This window comes from Semicossyphus pulcher, unplaced genomic scaffold, assembly GCF_022749685.1.
Source record: "Semicossyphus pulcher isolate SPU_LCO1_2020_fin unplaced genomic scaffold, fSemPul1.0.p SCAF_3, whole genome shotgun sequence".
Taxonomy (NCBI): domain Eukaryota; kingdom Metazoa; phylum Chordata; class Actinopteri; order Labriformes; family Labridae; genus Semicossyphus; species Semicossyphus pulcher.
The window spans coordinates 23,250,973-23,267,187 of NW_027211704.1; the positions used below are offsets into that span (position 1 = coordinate 23,250,973).

The following is a 16,215-nucleotide window of genomic DNA, read 5'->3' on the forward strand; positions in this document are numbered from 1 at the left end:
GCCAGTGCACTAAAAGTGAGTCTTTTCTGGCCTAGATTTCTTTACAGCAGGTTAATGCTGTGAGTTATTAGCGAGGATTTTTCGACAAATGGAAGTCTTTCACCACATGGTGTGTTTAAAGACCTTGATCTCAGAGGGACTTTTCATTAAAGAGAATGATGCGTAGAGAAATGTCTCTGCAGCAGCCAAGGCCTGAGCCCTATGGGGGTGCACACCGCAGGATTTAAGGACCTGAGCTCAATGCAGCGTGAGGAAGCAGAGGACTTACACCTGCTGGTGCAGGTCAGCTGTCCTCCCTCTCATTCTCTCTGTGTTCCTCCCTTCTTTTTCTATTCCTCAGGATCCCCTGATTTCACAAAGCTTGGCCTTTTCTTTCGTCCTAACATATTTTTCACATCACTTTTACATGCTTCTGTCTCTTCCCTCTTCATTATCCTTCGTGCTCTCTGCGCGCCCTCCCATTTGTACTGAGCAAGCTGTCTCAGGCAATTTAGGAAACCCCCGTTGAAGCTCCATCACCTTCGGACAGGTTTGTAGTCAAACCCCCCTTAGTCTTGGTTTATTCCATCCTCGTCTCTATTCTTTATTTCCTTTTTAAATCAAACACTTTTGTCCTCTCAGCCCTTCATGGCAGCTTGCTGGCGTCTGCACTAGTCCAAGCTCAGCCCCTCTTTTCACATTTTTCTACACGGGCGTATAAATAATGAAAATCCTTGACAAGTGGCGCATTGGAAGGTGATTAGATGTTAAGGTTTCATAGCCCTTACAGACTCCTGACATTGTAGCAAGGGTTATTCTCTTTAATTGGAGCTATCCCTTTGCTTTGGCAAGGCTAGACAAGGAGGAGGTGGATATGCAATCCACTTACATCCACTCCACTACTGATGCTAATTATACGGCCATGCGTCTCTTCAGGGATGTCTAGTGTAAACTGTGTCAATGGTACCTGTGTTGAAAACACCTGAAAGCTGTTTAAGGGCCTGACCAAGAACATGGAGGAGACTTCTGCTTCGAGTGCTGGTCAGGAATGACAATAAAATCAATGCTAAGTCTCCGGCTCTGAACAACTGCTTAAAGATATAATCTCGAATTGAGCCTATGGTCCACTGAGGAAAGCCTTCGCATTTGCAGTATATAGTATTATGACAGACTGGGTGTCTGTGGCAACATTCGCGGAAAAAATCACAAGCAGCGCCCAGTTAGTGACGCGTTTCCATCACCCAGCAGTGGTTGGTCTGACGGAGACGGTAGGCGGAGCTAAGCGGCTGCTTTTCCGGTCTCTGCAAGTGTTGCGAGTAAACAGTAATCTACTATGGCTGAACAAACAAAGAAAAGATCGATGACTACAGATACAACTTCAACAATAAGTGAAAATCCAAAGAAAAAGAAACAAATTTGATGCTCAGATGAAGGCAAACAGTCTAAAAGGAAAGTGACCGTCAGCGAGGAAAATCAAGAGTTACAACTGTAACAAAGGGAGCCAAATGTGGGCGTCATGTTACAGTTACAAGTGTGCTCCAGCAATTACTGTTTATCGCCAAAGGTGCCGCCAAAGAGAACACAACTGAAATCTTCCAGATTAGACCTTTAAAACAATTAACTCAACATTTTGGGAAATACGTTCATTCACTGTCTTGCTTTGAGTCAGACAAGACGATTGATCCCTCTCTCATGTATAGATGATTGATACTGAGCTAGAACCAGTAGGTAGTTAGCTTAGCTTAGCGTCCTGGACCAAGGTGGAAAAAGCTAACCTAGCTCTGTCCAATGTAAAAAATACCGTCCAAAGGATTTAGCAACACATTGTATCCTCTCTGTTTAATCAACACAAAATCACTGTTCCCCTCTGTATTCTACATTAGCTAAGCTAAGAGGCCTCTGACTCCGTCTTTATATAAAATTACATTCATCCACAGCAATAAACACATTTGTCAAAATGCTGAACTTCCAATTACACTTTAAATACATTAAATTTAGTTGCATTCATTTTGTATTCCACAATGCTATTTTATCCAAAGTTCCATGTTAATTGATTTGGACTGTTTTATTAAGTAGTTATTTACAGTACGTTATAATAATGATGGGTAGTAGGGACCCACAAGTGGGTCGTGGAGCTGTTTTCAGTGGGTCGCGGATGTGTGCTTGAAAAAAAAAAGGTGGCAAAAAGTCTATGCTGCGCTTTTATTTTGAAGGGCATGGGTTTCCTATGACGTGTCTGCAGTAGTAGTGTAGTGTGTGATTGGGTAATCCCAGCTACAGTTACATTTACATTCTTGAAACTTGATGAGCCCGACAGTAGTTCCATTTATTTTGCACTTTTTTAGTTAATTCTGTTGAAAAAAGGCTGTTAATTGACTGAACTGTAGAGGGTGACTCTGATGCACTGCTACCTGCTGGTCATTTTGCTTGACTATCATACTGCTGTGTTTTGTGAAGCTGACATACTGTGATGTTTTTTCTAAATTGCACCATTTTTCATTCCATTAATTTGAGTGGTTAAGAAATTTCAGAAATTTGGGTCGTGATTTGTCATGAAGGAGGTGGTGATGGATCCTGAGGCTAGACCAGACGGGAACCACTGGTCTAAATGCAACGCTGCTCAAAAGCACCACAAACTACAACCCCCAATATTATCATAATGAATCAACCTCTCTGAAACAGTTGCAACAAAAGCTGAAGCTTTGATAATGTAGGATTCATTGCAGGACAGTTTTAGCAAAGGGCACCACATAAACTCACAGCTAAGTCCACATATAACATCCCAAGCACCAGCTGCTCTTGCTTCTGCTACTTGCATGCACATAACTTATCCCTCATTGAACTTCTTCCCCCAAAACAAAGAGTACCATTTAAACACCAATGATCTCCTCCGAGCCCCATGCAGCCCTCTCCAAACCGCCACCAAAAATGTATATACTTACGCCTACTTTCATACATGCTCCTGGACTGGGCCCAGATCTTAAAGGGGTCCGGTTTTCTCTGGATTGTCCCGTCTGCCGGAGAGTCCTGTGGCAGGCCTGGCAGAGGCTGAGACGGGGGCGGGGGAGCGATGCTCTCGCTGAGAGGGGGCGCCAGGGACGGGTGCACGGGTGAGTCCGTGTGGGCGCTCCGGTGGCTGGAAACGCTGTGCTGGGAGCTGTTCTGACTGTCCTTTCTTGACAACTGCTGTTGGAGAAGCAGATCAATATCATTTGACAACTTGAAGTCAGCAGTATTAGCACACCTGTGAATATGGAGGCTGACAGAGGAGACAGAAGTTGCATGTTCAGCAGAGGGAAGATGAGAGCAAATGAGGTTGTGGTTTTGTGAGGGGAGAAGCTTTGAGGACTTTGGGATTAGAGTTCAAAAGGATTAAAGGTCGCTGCTCCTTGGAGAATAAAGAGAGTAAAATTTCAGCTCTTGTCACTACCTTATTCAACACGAAAAAAACGATCATGCTGTCTTATTCAGAGTATTATTTTAGCACACAAAGAAAGAAAAATAAGACCTCAATGGTTTCTCATGATTAAGTCATTCAGCTGTGGGAGAAGAAAACACTGTAGCTGCACTCACGAGGGCACATTGCCTATTCCTTTTGTTTAACAGAGTGGAATGTATTAACAAGGAGCTGCATCCCCTGCTGCGTATGGAGGAATATTCACAGTGAATAATGCACTCGTGGGGTTTGAAACGATGCAAGGATTTCACTGGCGATGCCAGAAATGTAAAACTCCTCGTAAATTGCCACCGGCCCCTCAATAACACGGGCACTTAAGCACCTGCTCAAGGATTAAAGGGCAGCGGCGCTTGAGCAGAGTCAAGCACATACAAACCTGAGCTCAACTACAAGCACACAGCGAGTACAAGTGAAAATCCTTTGCATGACACAATATCTTAACAGCCCCCTCTTCAGCGATACTAAGGGGTTACAGAGCACGAGAGAGAAAGGGAGATATTTTAAGACAGTGAGAGAAAATGACAGCAGTTCAGTCTCCTCACATCACGTGACCTCGCAGTGCTTCAGATGCGGTGGACAAAAATACACCAGAAAGGGGGGGGGCAGAGGCAAGGGGGGGGGGCTTATGTGTTCTCAAATATCAAAGTGTTTGGCCTTCAAAGTGCAGCCATGTCTTCAATAAATTTGGACTCATTACTCCCTGAATCAGCCTTCTACACCTCTGCAATTCATGTTTATATTCATCAGCCTTGTTAGACATAAAAGAAGCCTGATGCTTTAGCGAAGATTAAGTCAGAGCAGACCAGTGGTATGAGTGTAACCTCACTGGGATGTGTGCTGAAGGGAAGAATCAATGGATTCGTCTAATTGGTCACAAATGCGGGTCGTGTTCGGAGCTCACACCTCAGGACTGACGGCAAATTATTTTCTGCTCGCTTTGATTTCATCAAACAAAACGTTGTTTCCGTTAGCCGATGAAGCTGCCTTCTTTTGTTTCTGTCAGCCTGATGCACGCAAAGTCCAAAGCCTTATTCCCCTCTTAAGTGAAAACAAATCTCTTGTTCTTGATGGATCTATTAGATTTGACCTTCTGCGGTTATTGTGTTCTCCCTCTGTGCTCCGGGACTGCTTTAATACATTGGTTTCTCCTGCTCCAATAACTTATTAAGGAGACAGAGGATGGGAAGGGGGGAGGGAGGGAGGGAGGGAGGGGGGAGGCGCTGTGGCGATGAAAACAAATCCGGGCTGCTCCTGAGACTCAGTTTAGTCTTGCTTTAGCACCAGCAGGCCACGCTAAGGTTCACTGCTTTGATGCATCACAGCATCCAGAGTGTATTTTGCTGCACATAAACAATGTAACTGAATATTGTGTTGAAACATCATGCATTAACACCCTTATCATTCTGCAACCTCTATTATCTACTGTATGAAAGCACCATCACCATTATCATCAACACATTACATAACCAGCACCAGCACACGTCATCCCCATAACTTCCACCCCATCTCATCAGCATTACATACCCTCCTAGTGTAATCTCTGTACGGAGGAGCCATCTCAAAATCATCCTGCAAAAAACAAAATTGACATACACACGTTCAGTCGGACCCAGTCAACGGAGTCCCTCCGTAAATGCAGCATATATCACAGGATGAGGCCGTCTCCCAGCTGTGATCATACATTCAACTCTCACACTGCAAGCTTAGCACCCGGCGCGATGAGATCATCAGCGTGTTAGAAACCCAGCTCACGCTGTGCATCAAAGCCCCTCGTCCCAGCCCCCGCCAGAGAGAGAGGGAAAGAGAGAGAGGGAGGGGCTGATGTGAAGCTACAGGGATCCACCCCCGCACAGCAGAGCATCCCATGTCTACAAACAGACCCACAACATCAGCACAAGTTGCACCTTACAGAGGAGAGGCAGGGAAAGTGAGCCAGATATCCCTCAGACTGATACACCATGTAGATGGAGGATGAATAGGAGAGAAGAGAGACAGGAAGAATGCTACTCACCAGTTTTGGGCTCTTCTTTGCAGGTGCCACCCCTGTGAAAAGAGGGAAAAAGAAAAAGCAGAGGGTTAAAAATGTAGTTTTAGTTTATCATCCATGTTCACAAAAAGCAGAATGCAAAAAATACAGAAGAAAGCAACAAAAAAAAAGCAACGCAGACTCCAAAACAATGTCACATCAGTGCTCAGCTAGCCCTCGTCTCCTTCTCCTTTCTTTCCTCTCTTTCCCTGCTAGGTTCCTTTGCTCGCCCATCCACGGCTAGCGTTTGAGGAGGAAGGGAGAGGAGGGGAGGGAGGTGCAGGCAAGCGCGATCTATCTGCATCACTGCCGCGGCCAGCGCTCGGCTTGACTGGTGCAGCGGAAGAGTGGGGCCAGCCCCCAGGGCTAACTCGGCGCTCGCCAGACTCTGGCTACCCGACGGCGACGCACGCATGTGAGTGAGTGTGTGTTTGAGGGAGGAAAAAGTGAGAGTTGAGAGGAGAGGACAGAATCCTGGAGAGCAACTAAGCAAGAGGATGAAGAGAGAAGGAGCAGAGAGGAGGAAAGCGAGCTGTGCTCTGGAGTTCCTGGCCGTAGCATTACCCATGGAGAAGGAGTCCAAGATACTGAACATTAAATTATAGGCAACCGTCAGTTCCCCTCTTACTGAGACCATCTTCCTGTGTCCGCTGAGCGCCGCGCTCCGCTGTCGAAGGCTCCAGCATCTATAGGCAGTTGCCGTGTCCTCCCCGTCTCTCCCTTTCCTGCTGCCTTTCCTTTTTTTCCCTTTCTCTCTCTCCCTCTCTCTCTCGCTCACCTCACCGCACACTGTCCTCCCTCCCTTTTCTTCCCTCAGCATCATCAACCCTCCCTCCCTCTTCCTTTTTTTTCCCTCCCCTCAGTCTCGATCTCCCTCCCACCCCCACATGCTGGTAAACATCCGTGCAGCTGCACACACACACACGGCCATCAGGCAGCATCTCTCCGCGCTCTCCGATACACAAACCGTGGTGTGCTAAAGGTACGACAAACGGCTTTCTGCGTGAGCGAGCAGTGAACAGAAATATCATTATCACAGCCCAGCACACACAGTAAGACTGATAGATGTCTTAAACGCTAACACAGCCTGGATCTAGCTGGGGAAATTTGCTCCTTGAGCACATCACTGCCCTCTCCCCCTCCCTCGACTCGGCATGAAATAAACAGTTGTATGAAGTTATGGAAATAAGGACGGGAGAAGGAATGCATGAAACAAAGAGAAGATGCAACACAGTGTGTGTTTGCCCGTGTAATCGTCAAGACTCTGCAGAGAGAGAGAGAGGTGTGAACCACACACACCTCTGAGAGACAATAAGGATGTGTAACAAATGTTAAGCATGAGTGAGACTAGGCGGCGTCTGATCTAAGAAAATGGGCCACTATTGTGTGTCAATCCTTTAGGGAAAATGAGAGGATAACATCTCACACACACACACACACACACACACACGCGCACACACACTCGCCGTCTTTATCTCTCAGACATCTGGCTTCATTCACAACTGACAGTTCCAACTGTGTTGCGTCTGCAGCTTTTTTTTTTCTTCTCTCCTTCCTCTCCTCCCCCCCTCTCATCCTCTCCCCTTTTTTTTCAATCAATAGGAATCATTCATTCAGAAGTGCATTACCGTTCCCCTAAATCAGATGCAGATGCACGCTGTCAATCTTGGCGTATTCTCTCCGGGCTAAGCATGCTGTCAGTCAAAGTGTCAGGGCGGCGTTTGATTACCCTGCATCTATACACCGCAGCTGATCTGCTGCCGCTGTCGGTCGTTGTCTCTCCGCGCGCTCGCTCTCTCTCTTAGACTTCCAGTCAGACACACTTTATAGGACACGTGAGCGATACACACACTTTGAAACAGGTTTAATCTAGTCTTTGTAAGGTGCTGCACTCTTTGAGAAATCCAGGAAGAAGAAAGTGTGAACAGACCCGACACTTTGTTGGTAGGTAGCAGCAGTTTTTTGTGTTTGTGCGAGCGCGAGGCGACAGTGTGTTTGAAGCTCCTAGATCAGAAGGTGTTGTGGATGTTCGAGACAGCCTCCGCTCTTAATTACATGGAACAGGAAGAAAAGGGAGCAATGGGAGGTGTCGGACAGGTGGGCGATCTCGGCCGGTTTGCACACCGACACTCTGAGTGAAAGAGCGCCTCCAGGTCTCAAATAATGGACCAGCACCGCTGCAGGGCCCCCAAGCTCAATTTATTTTGCTTACTAAATCTAAAAGTTTCAGGAAGAAAAAAGCATTCTGAAAAAGTGAGTAATGAAGGACCGTTAGACCCACGGGGCACTAAATTCGTATAATATGTGGTTTTTGTGATTAATGATGTATCAAGTGATTATTATGAATTCCAATGAAGCCAAAATAACAAAGTATGCAGTATAGTTGAGGTCTGCACTGAAATTTTTATCAAGCTTGACAGAATAACAGTCATCTTGTTTCACTGCCTCCGGCAAAAGTCCATTAATTTCTGGGAACACAGCTTGTTTTTTCTCTGTGTGACAGCCTCGCAGCTGGTTCACATCCAGTGCAGGACAATGCATGCTGGACTCTTTTTCACACGCTGGATTAAGGTGTGATGGCATTCAATGCAACTTAATAAAACAGAGTAAAAAAAGGAGCTCCAGCGTGGATTAATATATTCGTCTGACCTGGGCTCAGGTTCATAAGAGGTGCTGCACCCTCCGCTGGACGTGTGCAACAGTTCCCCTCCACAGACTGCAACTGTTGCAACAACCTGGCAGCACAGCAGTCACTAAACGGAAGCCATTACAAAGCAGATTATGTTGTCTGTCCGCATAGTGTGTGTGTGTCGGTAGATCTCTGCTGCGAGTGATGGCCTCCAACAGGCAGGTCCATCTGTCACCGTGACGACAGTGCCCGCTGACCGTGGGGAACTGACAGACGGTCCCTTAGGAGCGAAAGGCTCACATCAGCTGAGTACATCAGCAGCCAGGATGTGACAGCCCCGCAGAGTACGGCTTTATTTAGCTTTAGCTGGATGTGTGTGCGTAAACAGGGAAATGTAATGTGACGGAGGAGCATAGCAATGTGACTAAAAAGAAAGGCGTGCATGCAAAAAGTTTTAAAAAATATGATGGAATGCAACCGTGTTTCTTGCAAGGAAGGCCACGGCGCCTGGGAGTGTTTTTCCTTCATGTGTGGCAGAGGTGAAATCCCCTCCTCCCACCATTGCACACCATCCACCCAGAGGAGACCCCGGCGGAGATTATCTGCAGAGCATTGCCATAGAAACAAAGGATGGTGCAACGGTGGAGATTTACAACCCGCCCAATCGCTATGGAGGTGTGAAGACATGGGGGATCAGAGGGGGGATGAGGGGGAGAGCGAGGCGCACCTTGTCCGTGTGCAACAAGCCGTGATTCAGAGCAACAAACCTCCAGCGAGCGCAAAAATGAGCAGAGGTAAATTGTGAGCACCTAGTGGGCAACCTGCTCCCTCATCATTGCTTTCCAGGCTGTAACGCTGTTCGTTATGTTGCCATTGGAAAGAGCAGTCAGCAGAATTTTTAATGCGAAGTGGGCAAAAATACGACGCTTCCTGCCCCGTACAGGGAATTGATTTCCTGCTTTTGTCTGCGCAGGGACTCATCATCAACGTTTATCTCCTCCTAATGGGTGTGTACAAGACTGTCCACATTATACGCTGCTTATGACTGTGCATGCCGGTAAATCTAAGTTTGTTTATGTGGGTTATGTAAGTTCACATAATCGTGTTTGAGCCCATCAGCGTGTGTCCTCAAAGAACTCTGATCCGATCGGTGGAGTGCTTTTTGACAGGAGGCATTTTACAAGCTGCTGCCAGACATTATGCCAATAAGAGCTATCCAGCACGGCTGTGATCCACTCGGTGTTTTTACCCTCTTTTAGCTGCATGTCCACGGGAAAAAAACAAAGGAAAACACACATTTCAACACCTGTCTCTCTTCGAGGGTACAATAAATCTCTCTAAAACGGCACTTAGAGGCAATGAGGGGAAACGCAAACATGAGGAAAATCACCCTCTCCTGCCTGAGCACGGCGGATGCTTCGCAAATGGACACTCCAGATGTTTTCCAAGTAGCCTGCAAATAAGGTCCTGGACATGACTTGTGATAGAGAGGATAATAAGGCCATGCAGGGGTTCATTAAATACAATGACATTTGCAAAATAGCTTAACACCTCTTGTTTGTGTTCGTCCCTCAACCTGACATTTGTCCGTCCACTGGCTTACGTAGGAGGAGAGAAAAAGGTCTCATTGAGGGAGAAGAGGAGTGTGAGGCCTGATTGCCCGGCGGGGACTAATGTGTCACGGGTGATTGATGAATCATGAAGAAGGAGGAGAGAGAGGAAAAAGGGAGAGAGCGGAGCATCATGGGGCTTTCTGCGCCCGCTCTTTCATCATCTCTCGTAGCCTCTGACATCCTTCCATCCTCTGTTCCCCGACTCTCCCTTCATCCACTTTGCTTCCATTTCCTGCAAACAGTTGCTTCAGCCTCAGCACGAACTGCATTGCATTCATCAGCGCACCTGCCAGGCTTTACAAACAGGTGAAACAAAATATTGAGTAGAAGGCGACTCGACATCCTTGCAGAGATAAATGGGCTTCTTCTTTTTTTTCCTGCAGCTGACTAATGACACGAGCTGTTGGGCTATTGAGAGGCTGTGTTTCACAGATTCTACACCCAAACAAGTTTTCGCTGACAAAAGGCTCTGCAGCAGGTGTGTGCGTCCCCGCAGACGCTGGAACATCCACACCTTTTTAAAAGGAACAGAGGAAATTAGTGCTACGGCGAGACCTCCGGGGCCAAAATGAGTTATGCCAGCGCATCAGTGGGGGCAGGAGAAGACTGGCAGGGGAAAATGAGCACATTAGAGGAGTGTAATTAGACAAATGAAAGAACGATGTATCGCGGAACACAGAGCGGATTGAAGTAATAAATCACGCCGGTGTGCTTAAAGGCAGAGCGTCTCGGAGAACAAAATGTTACACAACCTCTGTTTATTGTGTGCTTAACCTATAAAACACTGACTGTCTCATAAGCACAAACTGACCTGTGGGTGGTTCTTCCTCCTGGACCAAAGGCTTCTACAAAGGTTATTCACATCTAATGTAGCTCGCTCAGGCACAGAAGATGAAAGCAAAAGCCCCGGAATGAGATTCACATTGCCAGGTTTTCACGCTGAGATCCATGAATCGCACTTTCTCCTGGTGTGGACTGAAAACGCACGCTCACATTTCCACACCAGCTGACTCGGGCACATGCTCACACACTGTGTGAAAGACAGCGGGAGAGGGGGGTTGAGGGGCTTCACCGTTCACACACAGCCGCTTTAACAAGTGTGTATCCTCATGCACTGGTCCTCAGGGATTGGCTACAAACCTCGCGTGGGCGAGCTGGTGTGAATCTACATACAGGCAGAGGGGGGGGATGGACGGGTGGAGGAGGTGGAGGGGTGCATCTCCACCAATTATGACTGTGTCGGGGTCTTTCTGCCCCCAATCTATAATTGGGTGCACGGGTGTTCATGTTTAAAAGCTGACGCTGACTGTATGTGGATGTGTGTGTGTTTGCACAGGGACGAGGAGATTCTTGATGGATGGAGGGGGAGCGAGAGAGAAAGAGAGCACAAGAGAGAAAAAAAGATGTATGTGTATGATAAGCAAAGCTGACATCAGGACCCCAATTAGAGGCCAGCATGCCTCGCTGCTACCGGCGGAGTGAGCGGGAGTGAGAAAGCAGTGAGGAGAGTAGGAGCGGGAGAGTAATTAAGGCAGCGTGTCTAGAACCTTGGTTTATGTTCTCATGAGTGCGACCGCGTGCGTGCGTGTGCGTGTGTGTGTAAATGTCAGCAACACGTATGACATATGAATGATGCTGTGTGGAAGAGGCAGTGACACACAGAAAGGGTCTGATGTAAACAGATTCATCACTCAGCATGGAGAAATCTGAAGGACAGGAAATGTGTGGGAATTCAGTGTGAAGAAGAAATACACACTGACACAAACACACACACACACAGTGTTTGTCCATAGAGGACTGATGGAGTCGAGGAAACCCTGCTATGACTAAAAATATTCTTATTTCAAATGCTACATTTAGACAATCTAAATGATGACCATCTTTAACTGTCGACAATTCTGCTCTAGTCCTGTTTTAAGACATATAAAATGCTCTGCTTGGAATAATAAATTGTGTCTGATATGTTTTTTTTTCCTGCAAAATACGTTTAATTACTTTGTAAAAATCCTCCCAAGGCATCTCCTCCTTCTCCCTCATTCAAAATTCCTAAATCTGCAAATTTCCAACCAACTCCTTCGTCAAAAAAACAAAACACGTCTCTGCCATCGTTTAGTGGCAACTTGTTGAAACTTAGCTAGCTTGAAATGTAGTAATCAGTAGCGTAGCAAAAAGTTACGATGACGGTTACAGCTTGCCATAGGTAACACATAATGATATGCTCAACGTCATCCCGTCCATTAACGGGATTGGCTCCTTAAATTTGTGACGTCTCAAATCTGCCAATCTGAAAACGTGTAGTTCAGCCTGTCCTTGGTACACTGCAGTTTATAAGCAGACAGGCCCAGCCGTGAAGATGACTGTTTATGTTGTCCCTGATATGTCTTGTAGCACATGAAGAACACCACATGGAGATGTTTACAAGGTTAAACACTTGATTTACACTGGAAGGGAGTCTTTAAGTCATTCACCAAGCAGAATCACTGTATCAATCAATTTCTAGTACGACCTTCTCTGATGTGATTATTTGGTGCTTTATGTTTTGAATGTTTATGTCATCTTAGTTTTATATAATTGGAGAATTAAAGGTATATGTTATGTGCTTATTTACATTCTTTTTTCTTACATTTTCCTCGCTGACGGTTGCTTTTCTTTTGTTTGCCTTCATCTGAGCGTCAAATTTGTTTCTTTTTCTTTGGATGTTCACTTATTTTTGAAGTTGTATCTGTAGTCAGCGATCTTTTCTTTGCTTGTTCAGCCATAGTAGATTACTGTTTACTCGCATCATTTGCAGAGACCGGAAAAACAGCCGCTTAGCTCCGCCTACCCTCTCTGGCAGACCAACCACTGCTGGGTGATGGAAAATGCGTCACTAACTGGGCGTTGCTTGTGAGTTTTCTGCGAATGTCGCCACAGACAGCCAGTCTGTAATTCTGTAAATGCAAAGGCTTACATCAGTGGGCCATAGGCTCAATCACCACTGTGTTTCCTCATTCGGCAATAGACTTAGCAGACATTTATTCAAATTAAAATCTTCCAGATGACTTTAAGCTTTAGCTTGCTTAGTTATATGGTAGTTAGTATTGACAACAAACGGAGGAATCACACATGCACACTCCACGAGTGGATGCTCAAGAGGGCTGGAAATTATTCCACCTTTTCAATACTTTGAGCTTTGGTATTGATATCAAATAATACATTCAGTCACCAGCACTTGGCACTTAAAAGTGCAGAAACCAGTTTTCTATTATTAAACTGCATGAAGTACCAGAAGTGCAGCAGGTCCTGCTTAAATACACATTATAATTGAATTGGCTTTCATATTTGTTTCCTGTGTTTGTGTGTTTCTCTCCTGACTGGCACCATTTGAATAGAACCATAGGTAGGAAAAAACAAACAATAAAAGGCATACAGTAACTGCAGCTCAATTAAAACGCTCCATATGCATCTTTTATCTTCCATATCATCATCCATTCTTCTATCACAGTCATATCTGTCTGTCTGTGGCTATCAAAGCCCGACACTGCGTTTACACAAGCCCGGCCAAACTGCCTTCTGTTGTTATTGACAGCCCATTAAGCCCCTGCCCATGATGAGGCTATATCACTTTGTAGACTTGTGTACACTAGCACGATGAAGAAATGCTTCTCATTAGCAGAAGCCAGCGAGGGGGAGTGGAGCGGTTTGATCGGTGTGCGTTCCGAGTGTGGGTGTGTGTCAAGAAGCGAGACAAAAAGAGCGTGTGACAACACGGAGAAAGAGACGGAGATACAAATTGAGACGGCATCACACATGTAGATAAAAAGACAGAAAGACAGACGGAGACTCAAAGCGAGAGAACACAATGCGACTTGCCTGCCATTCATCTGACCAATTTCCCCTGACAGTTCTGAGCACTTAACCCAACAGAGGGAGATAAACTGCACACGTGTGCACACAAAAACACACACCAAAACCTTTTAGTTACTTGAATTAATAAGCCCAAAAGCCAGCTACGGACGGTCTGACATAGAAAATGGTCCAATTACTTGTATCACACAGCGCGCTTAGAGCTCTGGAGGTCTGCGAGTCTGAGGGGGATTGGAGGAAAAATACAGAAATTCAATCATTTCAGTTTTATCCTCCATTCACTGTTTCTTTGTTTCCATTTGGTGCTTCGGTACGACAGTGATTTTCAATCAGAAATCATGACAAAAGCTAGGTGGTACATGTTGAATGGAAGCGTTCCTGGTGCGCTCTATTCCCAGCACTGACATTGTCCTAATGGCATTGAATATGTACGTTATTGGTAGCAAATGTCAAAGACTTCCGCTCATACCTGGACAGACAGACAGGTGGGTTGATGAAAAATGCAAGCCAGCACAGAGGAGAGAAGAAGAACCTGACTATAAGACGGAGAATATTCAGACTCTCTGACCTGAAATTTGACCCGAGTTTCTCTCCCATGTTTATCCTTCTTTCCACTTCTTTCCCCGACCCTCCTTTTTACGCTTCCTTGTCTTTGGACTCTTTCCACCTCATACAGCTATAACGTTCTGACTGCCAATGCACCTTACTCTATTCCCATTTCCCTTCCTCTGTGGCTCCTTTCCTCCGTTCATACCATAAATATCCCTCCACTTTGCCTTCTTTGCAATCGCTCTTTTTTTTCCAACCTGTATTTACATGAATAAATAAATATGTGTGTCAATAAAAGAGCTCTCTGTGAGCAGGAACAGCCTGTAAGGCAGAATCTTATTACGTTTTGTCAACACCATTATAAGAAAGGTTTGTTTTGTTCCACAATCCTTCAACATATGGCTGCATAAATCAGAAACCGCCTCGTAACTTGACACCTGCTCCCCTCATCTTCCTCATCTCCATCTGCTCTCATCAGTTACAACACAAGCGACACATTCACCGGGACAACATACGGAGGCATCAGCCTGCACTCACCTCTCTGCACCAGCATGGTGACCTCGCTGCCTTTGGGACACTTGCTGAGCAGGTCGACCACCTGGTTGTGAGACATGCTCTGCACGTTTCTCTTGTTCACCTCCACGATGATGTCGCCCTCCTTGAGGCCGCGACAGCGCGGGTAGTCCACGATCTGCTTCACTCGCTGCCCTCCGCCTCCGGGGCTGTCGGCGATGGTGAACCCGAAGCCCTTGTCTCCTTTCTCCATGTGTACAGTGATGAGCTCTGGTTGCGTTGCGATGGATGAGGCCAGGGTGACCACGTCGCTCGGGTAGCCGTGCTGTGAAGAGGTATCAGAGGCCATCTCTGCAGAGGGGCTGTGGGGTCGAGGGAGGCCGTTGAGGGGTGCCCCGCCGTTAATCGTGCCGTTGTTGTTGTTCTGGCTCCCGTGGCTGGACGGCGACTCGTAGTTATTGGGGGCCTCCTGGCCGTTGACAATGATGGGGTCTTTGTTGTCCAGAATGGCCACTGAGGTAACCAGACTGGTGTTGGGGTCATCGGGGTCAAAGGGCAGTGGGTAGCCACGGCACAACTCCAAATTGACCATGGAGCCAATCGGGATGGACTGGAAGATCTTCACAACTTGGGCATGGGTGTAGCCTAGCACACATGTGTCGTTGACGCTCACGATCACGTCACCTAAGAGCGGGAGAAGGGAGAAGTTAATTTCATATGTTCAAAGCTCTAAAGTTTAGCTTCCTCACTAATACATGATGCTTAAACATCACAGGAAGGAAGAGAAAACCAAGTGTAGTAACTCTAAGCTTAATCCAAAAGGCAACCGGACTTGGTTGAAGTTCTTGAAGACGTTCCACCTCTCATCCCAAAGGCTTCTTCAGTTCTAAACTGAATTAAGCTCAGAATTACCATGACCTGGATACCTTAAACTTTGATACATTAAGGTCATCACCAACCTGTCTCCATTTTGCCATCGAGGGCAGCAGGTCCGTCTAAAACCAGGCTCTTGATCTGCAGGAACTCGTCCGGCTCGTCGCCTCCCACGACAGTGAAGCCGAACCCCCGACGGCTCTTCTTCAGCTTGGTGTTGATGAAAGTCCCCTTCAGCTCGGATCGGTTCCGAGTAAAGAAAGGCTTCCCTCCTGAAAACACAAACACATGCGATCCAGTTTCAATCAATCTGATGCACGGGTGTAACCGCCAAAATGAGCTTTAACTGACACGAAAAGTCTTCTCTTTGAAAACGGTAACACTTATCATTAGACATAACTAAGCTAAATGTATTCTTGCCCCTGTCAGCCGATCGCCTACTAGGTGTGTTCGGTTCTGATGTCACAACAAGATCCAAATAAGCTTGTCAGAATGAACAGATAAGTTTAAATAAAAGAGGCTGCAGGTGGTAGAAAATGGGGGAAATCCTTGGTGGAGTACATCACCAATAGAAACTGCCACATCCTCTACCTGTCAGCCAATGCTGCCCTCAAACGTGGGACGCTTTTTTTCCCCAGATGATTAGCTGGAAAAAATCTGCTGCATATGATTCTTGTACAGGCTTTCATACTGATACAGTATCTGTGCTGACTCAGGTTATATTGATTAC

The 16,215-nt window shown here is 46.3% G+C and overlaps 1 protein-coding gene across 2 annotated transcripts in view; it reads right to left on the minus strand.

Annotated features, from left to right (window-relative positions):
- magi1b (membrane associated guanylate kinase, WW and PDZ domain containing 1b) overlaps window positions 1-16,215 on the minus strand; it is a 141,822-nt gene that overhangs the window by 18,526 nt on the left and 107,081 nt on the right. For both annotated transcript variants that reach the window (XM_069679085.1, XM_069679084.1), the window contains exons 11-15: window positions 15,572-15,757; window positions 14,637-15,296; window positions 5,448-5,479; window positions 4,961-5,005; window positions 2,922-3,165 (exon numbers count right to left, since the gene is read on the minus strand). In XM_069679085.1, coding sequence (XP_069535186.1) covers window positions 2,922-3,165; window positions 4,961-5,005; window positions 5,448-5,479; window positions 14,637-15,296; window positions 15,572-15,757 — 1,167 coding nt within the window. The remainder of the gene's footprint in view (window positions 1-2,921; window positions 3,166-4,960; window positions 5,006-5,447; window positions 5,480-14,636; window positions 15,297-15,571; window positions 15,758-16,215) is intronic.